Source organism: Amia ocellicauda, chromosome 23 (assembly GCF_036373705.1).
Source record: "Amia ocellicauda isolate fAmiCal2 chromosome 23, fAmiCal2.hap1, whole genome shotgun sequence".
NCBI lineage: Eukaryota > Metazoa > Chordata > Actinopteri > Amiiformes > Amiidae > Amia > Amia ocellicauda.
Genome location: NC_089872.1, coordinates 12,441,396 through 12,463,382, shown reverse-complemented (window position 1 = coordinate 12,463,382; position 21,987 = coordinate 12,441,396). Strand labels below are relative to the sequence as shown.

Sequence of the window (21,987 nt, the reverse complement as noted above, 5' to 3'; positions counted from 1 at the left end):
TGACTCCGCGGGAGGAGGAGCAAAAATGAAATTGTATGACTTTTGAGCCGAAAAGATGCACTTTATTCTGAGATCTCCCCACAGGCACGTCGACATGCGAACGAAATGCAGAATACCTCATTACTTAACTACACATAGACCAGGTCGAGGCATAGATAATGAATAAGCGTGCTGTGGAAGGGGGCGTTACTGCAGAGGGCCCACTGCTGCCTGGGTCGGACACCCAATGAAAGCATGACGCGGACATATTGTCAACACAACGCAAATGACAAGGCGCGGCGCGTAATTACGGGGAACCGGCCCGAATCTGGGCTTTATTGCTCCTTCTGGGTTAGGCAGACGTATAATCAAGTAATATGTAAAGACAGGTGATCGACAATGGGAAAGAATAATTCAATGGCAATTGCTTCAAACCTCAAACTGCAATTGCAGCTCAGTTTTTCTAATGTTCAGGTGCTGAAAGCAAAATCTGACCAGGAAAATGGGAGAGGAAGGAAGTGTCCTGAAAATCAGAGATGTGTGCTCCTGCAGGCCCTGTCAGAGGAATGTAGATCAGCTCCGTGTGGCGCAGGGAGTGTGTGGCCTGTGTTTATATGTGTGTGTAGCGTGCGTGCGTGTGTGTTGAGGCTGCGTTGTGAGCTTATGGTGATGAACTGTGCTGGGGAGATTAGGAGCTGCATATGCTTTTAGACAGACACGCTGAAAGTAACCTTTTGTATCTTCAATCTAGATCTTTCCAGTGATATTTATTAAATTATTCCCTAATTGGTCACGCAACAAAGGCAGCTAATGAAAAAGCAGATTTTTTTCATTTTAATTGCCCATTTTCCATGCTGTTTGGGGTACACCTGTGCGTATAATGACGATGGGGCATTAACAGGCGCTTGGCAGACGTGATTACAGTCATTTCCACACTTTAAAAGGAAGTGGTTTTAGACGTAGAGAAAGAGTGCTGCACTGGATATAATGCACTTAAAAAGCATGCTGATGGAGATTGTGAAAGGAGGAAATTGTTGGTTCTTTTGTCCTTTCTTTGACTTTTAAGTGGTCCTAATTTAATTTTTTTTTGGGGGGGGGGGGGGCTTTATTTTCTTTTTGAGCAGGACCTTACAAGTGGTATTTTCCAGTGGCATTTACTCACAAAAATAACCCCCTATTGTCAAAAGAGAGCGGAATAGTCATGTTCATTGTGTGCCGATGGGAAGTAGAAACTGAACAGACCATAAACGCAATCCTATAGCGAGAAAGGTCATGGAAAGGTGAACTTTTACCCCTAATGGAGGATGCAGCTTTAGTTCACTGCATGGGTTTCTGCTCCCTTTGACTGTCTTCTTAACTGCCAGTCCTCGGGTGTGCGTCTGACACGCAGAACAGACCATGACCACTTTCAACACAGACTCCAAGGATCCTTCCTCATTGTGTATAACTTGTCCTTTGTCAAAGCATTTGTGCATCTGGCCTCAGATATGGTAAAGACTCCGCGAGAAGACTTGTGATCCCGTTTTGTAGGCCTGGCTGGTTCCACGACAAAAAAAAATCCAAACTGGAGAGAGGTCATGAGCTACACAACACTGACCCCCGGTTGACCCCAGACTTACATTGAGTCAAGAAACGAGAAAGCAATAAAAGGAATGTTTTGCCCGAGACTCCCCCAGCAGTATGAGTTAGTGGTGATAAAACTCCAGACATTCCCTCATTTGATGGTGTATTGCCATGTCAGTGCATTTCTTTTTCCTGTTTTTTTTTTCCTCCGGTAACAGTGGGCATTGAAATTCGGAGTTTGCACAGAAGGCGGACAGAAAGATCTTAGATACCGAAAGAACTGCGTAGTAGACACAAGACAAAGGATAAGATACTGCACTAATTAGGCAAGCCAGCAGATGCCCATATGAACATCTCTTTGTCTGTACCATTTTTTTTCCTCTTTTTTTCCCCCCGCTACCACCCCACCCCCCCCACCCCCCCCACACTTATTTTTCAGCCTGAAAAGAGTAGTGTGGCTATTGTTTCCTGAAAAGTCTACTAATTCCCCCTTCAAAAGATGAAATGGAAATATCCAACTGCGGTAAAAGCGGGAGGACATAAATCAAGTCGGAACCCCTGAGCTTGCACTACCAGAGGTCACGAGAGGTCACAGGGTTGTTTCAGAAGGTTTTAGGCTGAGCAAGACCAGAATGGCCTTCTGGTCAGAATGGGGGTTGGGGGGTTTAGGAGCTATGCTGAATATGTTGCTTTATTATACATATTTGCTCTTGAAACGTACTTATATGTATACCTACATATTGTTATACATATATCTATATGTAAAATTGTCCTCCGTGTAACACAATTACATATTTTCCCTAATCGTATTTAAGTAAAGAAAGAAAACAATGCAGAACTCTGACATTTCTGTGCTTTAACTATTTCCTGGAAGTCCTGTTTGGTTGCTTCTCCTGTTTGTAACAAAATGCAAGGAAACCACAGAGAAGAAAGACAGATTGTTGTTTATATTAAACTAGGGCTGAAATCTCAGTTTAATTTGTACATATGCCATTATTAATAATACTCATTTTACACAAGGATGGGTTTGTACTAGCAGGTAATGGAGAATAGAACAAAAGTCAAGGTTTCATCCTACACATCCATGTTTCAGACCTCTTTAATGCTATAACCTCACCCACTCTTTCTTGAAAAGTATGGCAAAAAAAAAAAAGATCTTTGCATTCTCTCTCTTCTGGAGGTCCAGTGGAGGAGTCTGGACAGTGTAAAGAAATGTGCTGACAGAGGCTTTGTGTTGCCTTGTGGGGCATGCTTGCAGGCTGCAGCGTGTATTTGTTCAGTATTGTCACAAAAAAAACAACAACACCTTTTTGTTTGTGGACGTGTAATCATATGCACAGTTCTGTAATTCTGCAGCTCTAATTGACAGGATTTTTTTTTCTTTTCCCCTGTTGTTGCTTTCTTTCAGGTTCATTAATGCAAGAAGGAGAATAGTGCAGCCCATGATAGACCAGTCCAATCGAGCAGGCAAGTCCCCAATAGTAACTGTATTCAAGTCTCGCAGGCGAAAAGCGTCCTCAAGCCATTCACCTGGAGGTCTGCTACCTGGTAAATAAACTACCAATGGATGCTGGGAGTGTATGACAACTAAAATCCATCCAATAAATAACAAGACTAATCATTTTGACTTGACTTTAAAATTAAAAATTAAAAAAATCCTATAGTGAAATTAAAACACAACCAAATTAAATAACTTCTTTAGCTCCACCATGTTCAGCCGTTTCCTTTTTCCTCAAACAAATCTGAAACAAATGAAGAAAAAGGAAAAAAATAAAAACATGAATGTGAGTTTTATGAATTTTGCTTCCCAGCTTTTTTACTCTGTGCTGCAATGACCACTCCCTGGTGCACGGCTTGGTGTGGACTGCTGTAAACTTTATTACCTGTCAGAGGGGCAAAGGGGTCAGCATTGCATTAGGGACTCAGTAAAGTTCAAAGGCATTCGGGGAGGTAGAACTGTTTTTTTGCTTGAATAACCCAAAGCAGCGCATTTCTGGAGTAAGCTTATTTTTATGGGATGGGAAAATGCTGGATGGCGGGGCTATTGGTGATGGAACGCAATCTCTTGATGGTGTTTTTAATATCCGCCAAAATATTTTCTGGGTTTAATGTTTTGTTTTTAGTGCTTTTAATAATGTAGTCAGAACTACATTCAAACACTAAGTGACAAACCTCATATTTGAATAACTTGGGGTTCTTCTAATTTTTTTAGTCTCAGTCAACTCATATAAATCTTTGGGGCGTTTGAGTCCAGCCTCAGGGTATTTTCTCGATTCTGTGATTTGTGATTTGTCACTGTCATACGATCTTGCATTTTTATTAGCTGCCAATCATCATTTAAACCAAAGGGCAAAAAACGTCCTCAGAACAAACCCAGAAGAGGAGCTTATCTTGTCCAGCTATTGAGGGTGAACATTAATTAAACCATTAATTAACGGCTGTCCCATGCCCCTTCCAGTAAGTCAAGGAGCACCCTACAATCCAGACGGTCAGCCGATGGGAGGGTTTGTCATGGATGGCCAGCAGCACATGGGAATTAGACCACCTGGTAAGGCCTTGGGTTGTCTGCCCTCCTTCCCCCCAGTTGCACTGTAGGGCTCCACACTCACGCACACTACAGGTAGTCCATCACATCACATCTTTCACTCACTGCACTTTAGCGCTCTTGCCTTCTACTCTTTGATTCCACCTCGGACTGGTGTCACTGGGTCTCACAGGAGGGTACTCTACCTCTGGGACCCTGTAGAGAGAAAAAAAAAAAAAAAAGTAATTTGTGCTTATTTTGTTCCCCCTTTTCCTATGTGGGTCTCTGGCTCTTTTGGCAAACTCTCTGTTGGACTTCTTTCTGTTTTGCTCATCTTCTGGCATCTTCTTGAATTTTTATCTCCCTTTTAGGACCTATGAGTGGAATGGGCATGAATATGGGCATGGAGGGGCAATGGCACTACATGTAACCTTCTTCTAGTTAACCAATCGCAAAGCAAGGGGGAAGTAAGTACAAACAGGGTTAAGAAATTATCATTATTATTATCATCATTATCAGGGGGTGCTTATTTTCTAGATTAATTTCCTACTGGTGTTTCATTTTGGTGGTGTTGGTTTTTGTTTGTATAATCTTCTTCCTGCCCAAGGCTTCATGCTTGTTCACTCTTCATCGTTTCCCCTTTTTTCCTCCCTCATTTCCAGGTGAAAACATCCTTTACGCTTTGAGGACACAAGCGTGTTTGGCTGTGTACAGTTGCTCTGTGTTTCACTATTGCACATTACTGACCACATGACAAAACAAGATGCAGTCATATCTGAGGGGGGTGGCGGGCCGAGAGGGAGGGAGGGAGGGAGGGAGGGAGAGGGGGAGAGGGGGTGTTACCATAGCAACAGACTGATTGGCAAAATGTAAGCAGTCTGCAGCAGTGCACGGAGAGGAAAGAGCATGTCCCCAAAGTGTCATAAATCTGTCTTACCGCAGTTGATGCATGAGTTACATTAATACACTAACCTGCAAGACACCACCAAAAAGGCGAACAGAGACTGTTTATAGGCAAAATAAACACCAGCATACATTTAAACTTATCTGGCATAATTTGAAACATATAGAATGGGCCTATCGATCTCTACTTTATTCCCCTTTGTCCATCCATCATAATAGGATTACTTATGGCAAAGGGAAAAAAAGTAGTGCAAAATAGAGGTGTACTCAGCAGGGTAGAGAGCTTAGCCTAGGCTAATTGACTATATCCAAATTAAATATGCCATCACTAGCAGTGTGACAAATGGATTTGACTTATTCAGTATACAAAAATAGAGATCATTAATGCAGGCTTCTATGGAATGCCTGGTGAAGCAAGCGCTGCAGGAATATCCCGTTTTTTCTGCTGTCACCTCGAAAGCGAAATAAGCATTTTTCATGCATTGGTTTCTTTTTCTTTTATTTAAATCCATATTATGATTTCAAAGCCGTCAAAGGAATCAAAACATCAAGTCAAATACTTCATATGAAAAATATATTGTGAATGATTTCGCTCTCATTTCCAGCAGCATTGTTGTGTCCTATAATGCTGTGAAAACCCGGTTTAAACAGTGTCAATTTGCTCGCTGAATTCTATAATTGGGCTGCGTTTGGAGTCTATCATGAAAACGGGGGTGGGGGGGAGCAAGAAAGGGGGGAAAAATGTGCTGCTCTCACAAATGCTAGTGCCTTATTGCTTCATCATTGAAATTTCCTAGCTTGGCTAATTTAAATATTGTTCCTTTAGTTTCTAGGTCAATTAAATATAAGTGATGTGTTATATGCTTCATGACCAATTAAATTAATAGGTTATTACAAAAAATGTTATCATCTTATTTGATTAAGGGGCTGAGGGTACATTATATTTTATAAGCAATTTTCATTAGTTCAGAAATGTTCCTTTAGGCAAGATTAAGCAGCTATTTGCAAGGGAGCCCCGAGACCTGAAACGAAGGTGTTCCTAGCAGTCACACTGCAACATTACTTAAAACCAAAGCCAATTAAACCTACTTAGTTGGAGCGTTATGCTTTCTACCCTTGACGATTATGGAGCTTATAGCTCCCAGAAACAATACACCTGTCAGTTCAGATAAACCATGGCAATCCATGCAGAAGAGTGAGGCCCTTTGATAGTAGGGTGAATTATTGTTTTATGACTATTTTGTTTCCTCCTTTTCTTCCTTTCCTTCCAAAGAATTAGCCAAGGATGGACAAAATTGTGATTTTATTTCCCAGACAATAGTGATCCTAGTGAAAGATTTAATTATGAACATATAGATTTTTTTCCCTCCCCATTTCCCAATGTTTTAGGGATGCTTTTGTAAGCAGGCTCCCCTTGGCACAACTGGAGGCCTTTGTTTAAGAAATCAACCCTCCAATTATTAAGCAGAAGTTTGTTAACCTTTTGCAGGGTCAAGATCTCCCTTTTTTGGCTTGAACCTTTACTTTTAAGTAACAGAAATGAGCTCTGCGGTGATTTGGCCTGTATTCTATGTGCAGTCGTGTCCTGTTGATTGACTCCCCTGGTAGCCCTGAAACACGATGGGTCAGAAACGCAGCTATTGATTCAAGTGAAAAGCCGCTTCAGTCTATTTAGGATGACAAAGTGATGCGTGATCAATGTTTGTGTTTCCTATAGTAGTTTATTAATTTAACTATGGAAATCCCTACAATCCATCCAGTTTATTTTTAAAAAGCAGTGTTTACCAAACGTATTCAGTAGTGTGACCAAAATAATGTTTGTGTTTGATTTCATCATACATTGTGCTGCAACACATTAGCTAGTGAAATTGAAAAGGATGCAAAGAAATGTAAACACAGACTATAATTTTGCAACACTGAGAACACTGATTGGGAATTGTGCTGTGTGTTTTCACCCAACAGTTGCCCGTAAATTTGATTTTTCGAATCCATTCTTTTCAGAGCACAGATGTAGAAGTTAAGGCTTGGAGATGTCTGCCTCTTTTTGTTGAATTTCCATCTTAATGTTTGCTTTCTTGGCAGATCTTTTGAAATACCCACACACCTTTGTTACAGTCTAAAACAAATGATACAGTAAACACAGGATGAAAAGGCACATTAATTCACTACTCATTCTCCTTCGTTACAAAGATTCGGATGTAAAATTAGTCCAGACCGCGTCTCTACGTGCACACCCATAGTACTGAATTGGTGACTTCCTATTCCTGTAATCAAAACAGACTAATGTCTTCCTACTACATATATTGCATGTTTGATGTTGTTCCTTTAAACTGCTTTTTGGACCTAGTGTGGTTTAAAACAAGGGGTAAATCATGCTTTGTTTTCTATATAAAAATGTGAAGTGGAATACAGTGTGTGTAAGAGCGTGTTCTCGAGCAAGGACAGTGGTAATTATATCACTGTATAAACTCTTAAGAGCTTTTTTTTTTACAAAGCCTTTGTTTAGGTGCTTTAAGCTGACTTTGCAGTCACTATTTTCCTTGGTTAGGTTATTTGCTAGTAGGTTCACTACAGAGCTGTAATCAAGAACAATTCAGCTGTAGAGCGTGTGGTGGGGTTGTGGCAAATCAGAAGCCAGAAAAGCCATAGAGTGCAGTCTGTGATAATGTGACGAATAATCATTCACTTAACTGCTGTGTCACTTGAGGACTTTTTAATAGTTTTTTTCCCATATATTAAATTATAGACTTTCTCTTTTCTTTGGATTTTTTCCGATTTGTATGATTGTGACATTAAGGCAATAATGAAGAGGACAGGGGATGCTCTGCTGGGTATCAGTGTAGGAGCCTTTAAGAATTTTAATGGGTTTATGGTTTAATTGAAATTAGCGGGAAGCAAAAAAAAAAAGAGCTTGACTACATTTTGAAAACTTCCATTCAAACGGTCTGTTTCCATATTGGAGGTTTTTAACTGTTTTCTTGAGGTAGAAGGAGGAGGACTTTATTCTAGTCTAATCTTTGAAATGTATTGTCTTGGGGGTGCAGTGCTCCAGATCTCAGATTCTCCTCTAAAAACATAGTATTGTGTGTTTGTTTGTTTAACTCTCTTCTCACGGGCGGTATCTGTCTGTTTGTTTCCAGGGCTACAAGGCATGCCAGGTGACTACGTGTCTCATGGTGGTCCGATGGGTATGAGTATGGGACAACCGAGCTACAACCCTCCCCAGATGCCCCCCCATTCTGCCCAGCTGCGACACGGACCTCCCATGCATTCCTACATTCCTGGACATCCCCACCACCCAGCAATGATGATGCATGGAGGACCACCTCACCCTGGAATGCCAATATCAGCATCTAGCCCCCCAATGCTTACCCCAGGAGACCCAACAATGGGTGGACAAGTCATGGACATCCATGCCCAGTAGTTTAAGGATTTTTTTAATATTAAAACAAGCAAACCTGTTCCTGCAGCGGTGGCATTGCTCATATATTGACTTCATGCAGTGACTTCAAGGAGCTCCATTCTTGGCATCGAATCTGGACCAAGGAGAAGCCAATGTTTTTATCCCTGGGACCCTTTTCACAGGAAGTGCCCTGGAAAAAGAGAGAATGAAATTATAAATATATCAACTCCTGGGAGAAGGAGGACATGCTGAATATTGTTGTAAAATTACGTTGGACTCTCGCGAGAACTGAGAATTAATTATTGTAAATGCTATCGTACTGTTCTGCATATTCTGTTGTTTCTTATAGATTTTTTTTAAGAGGATGTGAACTTTTTTTCTCCACACTATGTGTGTGTCATTTCCATAGAGTTTGGCTTCTTCCCCAAATCTCCTTACGTTTGAAGAAAAAAGAAAAAAAATGACGAAGCCTTACGTTTACTCTGCAAATGACAGAAAAGGCTTATTTGCAGGATTTTTAGAGCATTAAAATAACTATGTCAGGCGGAAGACTCTCGTCCATCCCAGGATTTCATCCATGTTCTCTATCTCTCTAGCCCGAGGCTTGCATTTGCATGTCTAATTCACTTACTCACCATATTTGAATTGGCCTGAACAGATGTAAACAGGGAAGGATGGGAAAAGCTATCGACATCTACTATGATTAATCAGCTATTGCTGGCAATGTCTTAAGGAGACTGGTAGGAACAAACATAGAAACCAAAAGGTGTGTGAGTTTAATTATTGCATCAGTGAATTCATCTCCCCATGAAAACAAATCACCAAATGGGTTGTGATGTAATCCTAAAATGAAACAAAATTAATTAACCAACTACTTTCTTTTGTTTTTTTCTGAACAGGACATCAGTCATGTGCGTGTTTTTGCTTTCCATTGTCCCCTCTTGGAGAGTTTATGTATACGTTGTAAATAAATAAATTTTTTGTGCAAAAAAAGGACTGGAAATAATTAACTTGTAGTATTGCAATTTTTCTTCCTGTTCTTCCTTTTTTTATCTATATTTTTTTAAAGGATCAGCTTGGTAAAAATCACCATATGGAACAACTTAATTGTGGTTTAAAAAAATCTTGTGTATAGCATTTTTTCAAAAAATGAAAACCAATGACCTAAATATTAATAAACAATAACAATGGCACACTACATTTTAATTTATGACTGAAATAGACTGTATATGAACAGGGTTGGGGTGTGGTAGTTTTTACTGTGCAATGATAAAATCCCGAATATTAAATAATACATACACTTGTTGAGAAATGCCTTCATGTGACAGTTTAGAAAGGCACAGCAGAGTGCTGAGGCATTTTTGACAGCACTCCATAAACCTGCAATGTGTTAGTGATCATCTGATTTGGTGAGTTGTATTTTAAGAAGTTCTATCAATTGAAGGCCTTCACTACAAAATGTGATTGTGTTCATATTGTTCTTCGACCTAAATTAACTGCCCTTGGTAAAAACAAAAGTAGGCCTCCAGGGATGGACGGTCCCTGGCAATAAAAGCCCCTCTGTGGCTGGCGCAGTGGGTCAGTACATCAGTATATATAAATATATATATATATATATATATATTTAAATCAGAGTATATATATATATATATATATATATATATATATACTCTGATTTAAATATATATATATATATATATATATATATATATATTTAAATCAGAGTATTTCTTGTTGACTGACTTTACAACCCTCAAGGAAATACAAAATGTGCGGTTTTACGTTCACAATTTTATCCAGAAAAATAAAGATCGCTAATGCAAGATAATGCTCAATGTAAAGTGAGTGAAGGCAGTTAGGCGCACTGGGCTGTCCATGTGCCGGCGAGGGTTAGGACACTTTGCACACAAGGTAGAGATTTGGGGACATTCAGCTTTAATCTTGGTAATTGCGAGTTGTGGAGACATAAAAAGGGGGAAGAAAAGGGGGAAAAAGGTAGGGCATTGAGTGACTAGATTGTTAGTTATCCCTGCTGGGCCTCCCGATCTCGCTGCAGGAGGAGGAGGAGGAGGGCGAGAGTTGGGGATCTGGGGTTGCGGCAAAGCCTGACTATATATAGCCATGGGCTGGTGATCAAGCAAGGAGTGACAGATTAGTGAAGCATCAGTGATAAACAGCCATTGCACAAGTACCAGCTGGGTGGTGGTGCAGTTATGATCATGATCAGCTTACGTTTATTTGTGCATGTGTTTACGTCAAGCAAAGTAGTTCGCATATGACTTGGTTGGGTCTTCAGAAGTGAAAGAAATACGGTGCTGTTGCTGGTTTTGTAACTAGGAGCCCATTACGTCAGTGTCCGCTATCACTGAGCTGTACCAGTGCGGCTGCTCGTCCCCGAAACTGCGTTTCCTGCAGGATGCGGACTAATGCGCAACAAATGCGCGGATGATGTCGGAATTTGCGGGCTGGGGTGCTGCGGCCACCGTCCGGATACAAATAAGGAATTATCCCTCGTTTAGCATTAAAATTCATTTAGATAAACTTGCCACAAACATTTAAATGGGAAGATTAGTTCCCCCTCACGCCTTATTGCACCCAGTCAATGGCCAGTGAAGGACGTTTTCAGTTCTGTTTCTGCAGCCGCTTGGTGTTTCCTAGAAACCCCGCAACCCAAAGCCAAAGGCGCAGAAAGTCTGCTGGCAACCAGGAGGAAGCGTTACTTTTTATTTAAGCCACAGCGAAACGCCGAATCTTATCCGCTGGAGAAAAAAGCTGAAAGTTTTCAGGGAGACGGGCATACCCAAATCTAAATCAATGTGCCATCCTGGCGTTTTGTGGCGGTGTCTCAATGAAGGGTGTGCGGTGTTTGTGGTGTGTGCAGTATGTACAGTATGTGCAGTGTGTGTGTAGTGTTTGCAGTGTGTGTGTGGTGTGTGCCTTTGCAGTGAGTGTGCAGTGTGTGTGCAGTGTGTAGTGAGTGTGCAGTGTGTGTGCAGTGTGTGCAGTGTGTGTGCAGTGTGTAGTGTGTGTGCAGTGTGTGTGCAGTGAGTGCGCAGTGTGTAGTGTGTGTGCAGTGTGTAGTGTGTGTGCAGTGTGTGTGCAGTGTGTGTGCAGTGTTTGCAGTGTGTGTGTGGTGTGTGCCTTTGCAGTGAGTGTGCAGTGTGTAGTGAGTGTGCAGTGAGTGTGCAGTGAGTGTGCAGTGTGTGTGCAGTGTGTGCAGTGAGTGTGCAGTGTGTAGTGTGTGTGCAGTGTGTAGTGTGTGTGCAGTGTGTGTGCAGTGAGTGTGCAGTGTGTGTGTAGTGTTTGCAGTGTGTGTGTGGTGTGTGCCTTTGCAGTGAGTGTGCAGTGTGTGTGCAGTGTGTGCAGTGTGTGTGCAGTGTGTGCAGTGAGTGTGCAGTGTGTAGTGTGTGTGCAGTGTGTGTGTGGTGTGTGCCTTTGCAGTGAGTGTGCAGTGTGTGTGGTGTGTGCCTTTGCAGTGAGTTTGCAGTGTGTAGTGAGTGTGCAGTGAGTGTGCAGTGTGTGTGCAGTGTGTGTGCAGTGTGTGCCTTTGCAGTGTGTGTGAAATGTGTGTGCAGTGTGTGTGCAGTGTGTGTGCAGTGTGTAGTGTGTGTGCAGTGTGTGTGCAGTGTGTAGTGTGTGCAGTGTGTGTGCAGTGTGCAGTGTGTGTGCAGTGTGTGTGCAGTGTGTGTGCAGTGTGCAGTGTGTGTGCAGTGAGTGTGCAGTGTGTGTGCAGTGTGTGTGCAGTGTGCAGTGTGTGTGCAGTGTGCAGTGAGTGTGCAGTGTGTGTGCAGTGTGTGTGCAGTGTGTGTGCAGTGTGTAGTGTGTGTGCAGTGAGTGTGCAGTGAGTGTGCAGTGTGTGTGCAGTGTGCAGTGTGTGTGCAGTGTGCAGTGTGTGTGCAGTGTGTGTGCAGTGTGTGTGCAGTGAGTGTGCAGTGTGTGTGCAGTGTGTGTGCAGTGAGTGTGCAGTGAGTGTGCAGTGTGTGTGCAGTGTGCAGTGAGTGTGCAGTGTGTGTGCAGTGAGTGTGCAGTGTGTGTGCAGTGTGCAGTGTGTGTGCAGTGAGTGTGCAGTGTGTGTGCAGTGTGTAGTGTGTGTGCAGTGTGTAGTGTGTGTGTAGTGTGTGTGCAGTGTGTAGTGTGTGTGCAGTGTGTGTGCAGTGTGTAGTGTGTGTGCAGTGAGTGTGCAGTGAGTGTGCAGTGTGTGTGCAGTGTGCAGTGTGTGTGCAGTGAGTGTGCAGTGTGTGTGCAGTGTGTAGTGTGTGTGCAGTGTGTAGTGTGTGTGCAGTGAGTGTGCAGTGTGTAGTGTGTGTGCAGTGTGTAGTGTGTGTGCAGTGTGTGTGCAGTGTGTAGTGTGTGTGCAGTGTGTAGTGTGTGTGCAGTGAGTGTGCAGTGTGTGTGCAGTGTGCAGTGAGTGTGCAGTGTGTGTGCAGTGAGTGTGCAGTGTGTGTGCAGTGTGCAGTGTGTGTGCAGTGAGTGTGCAGTGTGTGTGCAGTGTGTAGTGTGTGTGCAGAGTGTAGTGTGTGTGCAGTGAGTGTGCAGTGAGTGTGCAGTGTGCACTGAGTGTGCAGTGTGTGTGCAGTGTGTGTGCAGTGTGCAGTGAGTGTGCAGTGTGTGTGCAGTGTGTGTGCAGTGTGTGTGCAGTGAGTGTGCAGTGTGTGTGCAGTGTGTGTGCAGTGAGTGTGCAGTGTGTGTGCAGTGTGTGCCGTGCTGCCGGCTCTGCCCCGCTCCGGGTGTGAACGCAGAGGCTCCAGCCGGCGCACAGGCGCGGAAACCCGGGCTGGACTGCCATCTTTAGGGGAGCCGCGAAAGTGTCTGCGAGGAGAGCGTTTCTGTGCGAGCTCAGCTACAGCAGAACTGATGCGCTGTTAAAACGGCGTCGCTCGCTGGGTGATACTGCATACGAGCGCATTTACACAGATCGCTTTCAAGCACTTTTCAGATACAAACAAAAAATGAACGACGTTACTACAGTTTTAATTCTTTAGCATTAATTAATACGTTTTTCCTAATCTTATTCAAGTTTGAATGATGTTTACACTTAATGGCTACACTGTTATTATTAGTATTATTATTATTATTAGAGCAATCCAGATGAGTCTTTGGCATGAATGTAAGCATCACAATAAAAGTCACTGTGCGCTGAATCTGCTGTGCGGGACAGCGCAAACAAGTCCCCTGGTGTCATCATCATTATCATCATCATTATCATTATTATTATTAGGAGTACTCAGCATTACAGATTTTAATGCCAAAGTTGTCATCATAAATATCTTAATGCAGGACACACAGACCATTGTGGAGTGTTTTTCCCACGCAGTTACCTCGATAGGTTTTTGTTTGATGAATATTAACCCTTAGATAAAGGTATAATGTCCTATATGTATAATAAAATGTAGAACTTTTAATATTTCAATTTGTATTGTACACTACTGTAATATTAGAGCATGTCGAGGATCTCGCAAGTTCCTATAGGACATTTTTATAGACGTCCATACATGCTGGATATTGTGCGTTTGTCCAATGCAAATGAAGTTTGTGTTAGGCAGCAGAATTCAGTGTCTGCAATACCGTTGCAAAAGATTCACATCTTTAGTTATCTAGGGAAATCATGTATGTTTAAAACAGCAGCAGCAGCAACAACCACAACACGAGTAGAGAAAATAAAGAAAAGTGAAAAGAATGTCGCCTAAACTAGGGTCCGGCACAAAGCAAAACCTCGGCTACCAGTTTAGATTTGACGGCGTTTATTTTAATGACTGATAAGAGCTAAGAATAGCAGCTTAGAGAAAGAAAGAGAAAACATGTACCTAAACTAGCCACGAAATGAAATGACTGCTCAGAGTGTGTCTTATAAGTGATGAGACACTCACCACAACAGAATAGCAGTGCTTGCTTCCCAAGGACAGAACTAGTATTTACACTGAAAACCCTTAAAATGTGGTTAAACATTACACTTATTTAATACACCATTGTGTATTAATACTGCATATATATATATATATATATATATATATATATATATATATATATATATATATAAAGGAGACAATTAACACCCCTGACTGCAAAATTCAGATATGAAATCAGTATGAAAACAGAATGTCTGTAGTTCTATGGGATTGCATTAGCAGGAGAATTCATATAAAATCATATAAAAACAATGAATGAAACACTACTGTGCCAAAAACTGACATTATACAAGTCTGACCTGGACTGATACTGGTAGGCATCATATTTCAGAGCACAATAATTATATATTGTCCAGTTGACCATTTTACAGTCCTTTATGGATCTTTTAAATAATGTTATAAGTAAGATTCTGTATGTCTGCATGATTTCCTTAGCTGAGGATGTCTGCAGCTGTAATATGCAACACAGTGATCTACATGCCTGAGCTGTATTTAGAAATTAAGATAAAAAGGAAGAAAACAGTATTCCTACTCATTGTGAACTGATCTTTAATGTTTCTTTGCTTGCTTGCTTGTTTGTCAAATACAGACCATGTATTCATGCAATATCTATTGAGAGGAATCGTGGTTTTGAATGAGCAGTGGGCTCCTCATGTAATCTACACTACAGCCCTTAGAAAATAAATGGCAGAGATAGCACTGCATTTGTGTGCTTGCTGACTTTTCTGTTAAAGCTCTGCATGCTATCACAGAGAAAATGTATCCACACAGCTGCAAATCTTTAGGGGTCAGACAGAGTAAAACTTATGTATCTCATACCCACAGCAAGGCCTTCAATATCTCTCTCTTCTGTCTGGACCCTTCTTTCAGGGGAAAGTATATACAGAGTACTTGAATGTGAATCGTGCTCTGAACAGTTATATATTTTCTAAACGCAATCACTGTTTCTGTGCGATAGAAGTGCAGCAGAATTGTATGTAAACAAACACAAATTTCCACATTACAACCAGCTTGCAGTACAAAAGCACAATGTAGCAATGTTACAGCAGTTTAAGCTGTGGATGCATTCTACTAAAGTCAAGACACCTAAAAAGGCATTAACATGTAAAACTCATCTATCAATGTCACAGCAATGCAGTAAGCAGTGTACAAAGCCAATCCTCATTGTGCAACATATTGTGTAATGACATTATTGTACCTTCCTTTGCTCATTCCGGCTTATACAAATGTGGTAACTTAACAAACTACTGTTCAAAATAGAAACCTGTTCCCCGGGGCTCTGTAAATATGTTATCTAAGAATCTCAGTTTTCCCTGAACTGTGAACACTTTAAAGTGGCCATGATATTAAAAGCAGATTCTCTTGGTATCTCAATGATAAAATGACAGAAACAAAAGCAAGTGGCTGAAATAAGTGAATGCATTAATATAGCACACTGTTTTGACTGAATGGACAACATTAAAATGTTCAAAGTTCAAATTTTAGCATCAAAAAGTCCATTACAACATTTAATACCAGTGTGTGGAAGGCTGGGTGATTTAACACTGCATTGAAATGCACTGAAGCACAACGACCTTATTCAACACACTTTTATGTTATGCAGACTGTATTCATAAACCTTTCACATGGCCGAACAAGTGGGATAAGCAAATGCAATGACACAAACACACAAACCTTACTGATACCGCCTGTAACACAACAGCATATAATCAGTAGACCCATGTGGCCATCAATGTATGTAAATGTATGTATGTATTTCCCAAATAGAAAGAAAAAATAATAGTTTCAGTGTATACCTTAAGAGTCCAGCAACTGTTTGTTATTTGTAAGTAACATAAGGATAGCACGCTAAATGTATGATAATATATGTAGCTGCATAACTGTCCTACTCCCCCAACCGCAGAAATAAGGGTGTCTGAACTGCACCGGCCTGTATTCAATAAAACCAGCACTGAGCTAAGTGTAAATCCATGTATTCCTCCAAGCATTGCCAAGCCCGAACATCAAAATACGACAGAAACGTAAACCCACAAAACGTTTCAGCCGTCTTTACATTAATCAGTATAGTATTACACATAGATCACCAAAATAACGTCCTCCACTCAAACTGCATCACAGTGGACTTTCCCCTCTGATTTCAGCTGCAAATGCGCAGTTTTGTCATCAGTTTCAGAGGATCCGAGGTGCATAACAATTGTGAGCAGATCCTGTTATTTCTCCGCACATGTAAGCACGAAGTGGTCTGTTGTTTTTGTCGCTTGGTTCCTCCTATATGCTGAACATTTATTCAATCTCACATTCAGCTCGTTATAGAGATGCTTTAATTCATGTATTCTCCTGGAAAAATTGACAAAATATGTAGTATAAAAGTCGATTATGGGTAAACAATGCCTATCTGTATTGGAGGGGACATTTTCTGACACTGAAATCTGCTGATTTGGGGAAAGCACTGGCGAGTAACCAGCTGTATTCATTCTGCTCTGTATTTATTTATTTATTTATTAATTTATTTATTTATTTCAGTTTATTTTATTCGATTGTATGTGAAGTGTTTAATTTGATCTTGTAGGCATGGGCTGAGTGGGGTGCACTATATTAATACATGGTTATAGTTGCGCACATATGTAGGAATAATCGTAATATATACTTATTAATATATTCAGAAACAAATTAGTTTTACCTGTGTCTACGATTGACATTCGTACTTTTCATTTCACACTTACATAGAAATTCACTTTGACTGTGATGGAAATAATGAGCAGATAATTATACACCTTGCACAAGGGGAGAAATCTTAGTTTGCAGTTTTGTCTGTTATACCCACGCCTAGCAAACAAGAATGAACGTTGATTCAAAACCCCATTGTAAAGAAAATTACAAAATAAAATAACGTTTTATGAAGCACAGAAGAAGACGTTATGATGCTGATGATTATAATTATGATGATTATTATTAGTGGTAGTGGTTTTGGTAATTAATAATAGTACAAAATATAGACAAAAAGTCAACTAAATCAACTAAAATAAATATATATGTATTTATGTATACACACACAACTACATAATCACAACATGTATTTACATTTACAAGTCAGTCAATAAATTAATTGATTCATTTTTGCGCGATGTTGCTTTTGTTTTTTAGGTATTCCTGGTGTGGTTTTTACGATCCCAAAATGTAAATGTAAAAGGTCATTCTCCGCAGTCTCTCCTGTGTGGCAGCTGGTGCGAAAACTTAGAAAGAGAGAGAGAGAGAGGGGAGAAAAGTCTCAAGAAAAAGAAAAGGAAAAGGGGGAAAGGAGGAGGACTGTTCACTTGTGCATTAGTGCCATTTTGGATGTCATCTGTTTCCTTGGTGACTATGCTCAGCCCTCAAAGCCCCTGGGCTCCGGGATTGTTAGAGAAAACCAGGCTATTTCTGCACCATCATTTATCACTGTCACCACATAATGATTCCCCTCGCAGCTCCTTATTGATGTTTGTAATTGCATTATCTCATAAGGGGGGATGATCAATGCAACCGAGCCATGCATTGTGGGGTCAGAAGATGCCAAAGTGCTGTTTGTCCATTTAATACAACAAGCCCTCATTATCTCCAGGACTGCATTCAAGAAAGATTGGATCTGGTCCTGACTCAGATATATATCCAAAGGACCTAATGCATGATTTGTGTAACCTCTGGACAAAAATTAAAAAGAAAGAAAAAGCTACATTTGAAATGCGCATCAACTCAATAATGTGCTTTAACTGAGAAAAATGCTTTCGTGAACTAAATCGCGCGGTGGCATCTGGTTATTAAGGGAAATGTTTTAGTAGGAGACGACTTCTGAATTTGGATTAAATTACATCCATGGCTTGTTTGAAAATCGACTATGCAAGCATTGACGAATACCATTTAAAATGGGGGGGGGGGGGGGGGGGGGAAAGTTATTTTTAACTTTTTCGATAAAGATCTGACATCAGTCTCGTATGCAATGCTTATTATTTCAAGGTCGGAAATGGCAAGATATTTTATTGCTTGAAAGCTTTGCACAAATAATGTCAAGAGTTGGTCAAAAGTAACAGGAATGACTGAGCTGCAGCCAGTCCCTTGGATAGTGATAGCCCTAGACGTTTAGGATGATAGATGCAGTCCAGGAAAATGAAGTAATTATATCACATTTCACATTTCAGCAAAGCCGAACCAGTCAAATGCCCATGTCCAATTCAGGGACCAACATCCTTTACGTGTCCATCGAAATCACAATTAGAGAAAATACAGCATTCGTACATATAACTCTACTAGATTAGTAGCCCGACTCGTATTAGTGGTATTATTATTATTATTATTATTATTATTATTATTATTATTATTATATAATAATAATAATAATAATAATAATAATACATATTTAATTAAAAAAGAATGCTGCTGGTCTGCAAGAAGCATTTTTTATTAAGTTTTATGGAGTATAAAATTGCAAAGATGTAGACAGACACGCTTATTTAGCTTTAAGATTTGGGATTTTAACAATCATCCCAATCAGTTCTGTCCTAAATTGGGTATATTAATCATCCACGTTTATGGGTAATAATGTATTATTACTATTATTATTATTATTATTATTATTATTATTACTACTACTACTACTACTACTAGTACTACTACTGTTGTTATCTGTTAAAAGTCATTCTACTTTCTCTTTTTGCTATTTGCATTTCAAACACACACACACACACACACACACACACACACATTATATATATATATATATATATATATATATATATATATATAAGTTCATGACGTCTTGCCATTTCCACACACATTTCCTGTTTGTTTGTTTTATCTGCAACGATTCATCATTTTCATTCAAAGAGAGATTTCAAACCTATAGTCATTTCGGTAGAAAGTGTCTTTTCTTTTCATACAAAAAATGTATACAAAAATGCAATATTTTGACGTTCAGATTGTAAAGCACCTATGAAATAAATAAATAATATTTTACTAAGGATAACGTTTTAATTTGTAAAATACATTTGCAGCCGGTAATCACAAATATATTCTTAAAGTCGAATAAAAATCACAATATACTGTGTAATTAGTGTTGATTTGTCTGTAATCGAAAGTATATTACTATTAAACGTTTACGCAGCATTTACATATGTATTCGGTGAAAATGACAAATGTGTTGTATTAATCTAAAGAAAAAATACGACATCAATTGTATGTATTATAATAATAATTTAACTTATCTGAAACCTACATGTAAAAATGCAATGTGTCTTTTGCACATTAACACTATTATGTAAGTTCACTCATTGATAATTATTCCTATGATTGCTAAATATGCAGATGACTAATAATACGAAAAATATATTTATATTTTACATATGTACATAACTGCATATATATATATATATATATATATATATATATATATATATATAGTTTTTTTAGTCCGTCGTTTTTATTGTTTTTTGTTTTTTAAAATTTAGAAAACTATTGGGGAAACAGGTATAGTTTTCATTCGTTGAGGGATATCCATAGCTTGTAAGTGGAATCAAATGGAAACGTTGAAGGGTCTGGTGAGGGAGACGAAGATAAATTAGTAATCCCTGATTTACGACCTTCTTTCATGCGTGTGAAATGAATCCGAAAAATGAATCGCAAGGAAGTTCATTTCACCTTTTTTTATTTTTTTGTTACTTCATATAAATAAACTTGTGTGTAATATTTCATTTCCCATAACTGTATGTTATATAAATATATAGCCTATACAATCAATAGCTTAAATTGATTACCTTAATTATCTGTAATAACTATATTCATGACTATGCAGTTGCCTACAATATGAATACAATACAACATCAATTTAATGCATTATTAAATACGTAATAATTAAAAAACATGAATGAAAAGTATGTCATTGGGTTTATTATTTGTCTAAAAAGTGTGAGCACTGAGCAAAAAGACGGTTCTGGTATCAACATGAAAGGATTATTATAAGTGGGCAACATCCCAGAGTTAAAAAAAGACTACTATAGTTCGCACAGAGCTGGAGACAGTGTGGGGATGCGGCCGCTGTGGACGTTACTTTAATTATTGCCTCTCCACTTAAAGCCAACTGCGTTTTCACCTTAAACATAGGATATTTCTGTCAGCACCTGGGCTGCTTACAACTGCGGCGTGCTCGTCTCTGCTCTCTCTCTCTATCACACACACACACACTGTCTCTGTATCTACAGTGGCTTGACTTGGGAACACGGATGCATTGAAGGTGACCTTGACAGCAGCCGGCCCGGGTCGGAGCAGGCAGGGCTGCTTCAGGTGTCACAGAGGGTAGGCCAGCTCGGCTCCTCTGTGCACCTGATGAGACCTGATCCAGTAATAGCCACTGTGTGAGCCTTTAATGAGGCGCCCTGTGAGAGACTATCGACCCCCACCTGCTCTCCGCGATAATACCAACAGTGCCAGGGAAATGCCAAAACGCAGTCAGCATCCTCTCCCCTTCTTCTTTCTCTTGTTATGAGGGATTGCGTTTCAGGCGCACAATAGCCACTTATGTGCACTGACTGCTTTGATCCTGGCCTGCCCTGGAAAAGCACCTGACAGTGAACTGTGATGCACCTCGAGTGAAGTCGGAGGAAAGACAATACGACAGGACAGTGTGTCCATACACGGGCTGCCTGACTGCGCCGGCTGGGCTCGGAGACGGGAGACAGGGCAATATGCATTGAGTGCAAAAACAATATCTAACAAAGCACTCCACCCGTTTACTATGCTTTACTAAGAAAATGATGCATTACCCAGCTAACACACAACGTTGTAGCAACACAGCCCACTACGTTGATACAACGCTGTAGCAACGTAATATTGTTAGCTGGGCATTTGTGGTTTGTGTATGCGGTATAACTCTTTCTGTATTCATGCTGTCATACAGACTGCACCAAAACCAAATATTGCCCTATACTGTACTTTGTCATATGGAGGGGGTTGTATGGCAGGACTTCAAGTAAGTTTATATTCAATTCCTGGGCTCCTACACATATGTGATTTTTAATTACTACTTTGTAATAACGGATACAAACCCCCTTGGCAGTAATACATCAAATGTATTAACACCTAATGACTACCAAAATGTAAGCAGAGTTTGAAACCAATAAATGCATGCAACAAACAAGAAAAACAGATGTGAATCATTTCCTTTTGATGGTGATATATGCTAATACCATGTTCATATCTGTAATAAAACGATACTGAGATAAAAATGTGATTTTAAGGGCTATATTTAAATCAAAGGAATAACAGGTTTTCAAATATTTATAACATTATAACAAAACAGAATGCTGATCAACTACAAGACGAGAGCTTGTGGATTAAGGGGGAAATGTCATGTTTTGTGTAAAATATCTTTCAGGCTAGACAGTTCCTGTAAGAACTAATTAATAAAACAAACAAAACGCACCTCCACTATCCTCCACCTACATCTTTCCACAATTTCTTTCTTAGCTAAGTAGAAGAAACGTCCCAGACTTTTTCCTCCTATCTAAATTGGGAGTACTTCATAATACAATAGTAGTTAATTGGGTGTCAATAATAATAATAATAATAATAATAATAATAATAATAATAATAATAATGTTTTAGTAGTTTTCGTTTTTACTCACCGATATTTTTAAATCAGCTCTTTTGCTTTTAGTACTTCACAGTCATGTCTTGGAAGGTAG

General features: G+C 39.8%; 1 protein-coding gene across 2 annotated transcripts in view; it reads left to right on the top strand.

Moving 5' to 3' along the window:
- The window catches only part of LOC136719176 (homeobox protein Meis1), a 62,291-nt gene extending 52,913 nt beyond the window's left edge, over positions 1 to 9,378 (top strand). Inside the window, exons 10-13 of one of the 2 annotated variants that reach the window (XM_066697029.1) lie at positions 2,951 to 3,009; positions 4,001 to 4,090; positions 4,438 to 4,533; positions 8,110 to 8,238. In XM_066697029.1, the coding sequence (XP_066553126.1) occupies positions 2,951 to 3,009; positions 4,001 to 4,090; positions 4,438 to 4,496 (208 nt within the window). In that variant the 3' untranslated portion in view covers positions 4,497 to 4,533; positions 8,110 to 8,238. Of the gene's footprint in view, positions 1 to 2,950; positions 3,010 to 4,000; positions 4,091 to 4,437; positions 4,534 to 8,109 lie in introns of both variants that reach the window. The other variant, XM_066697028.1, reaches the window with a different exon arrangement.
- Positions 9,379 to 21,987: the final 12,609 nt, after the last annotated feature.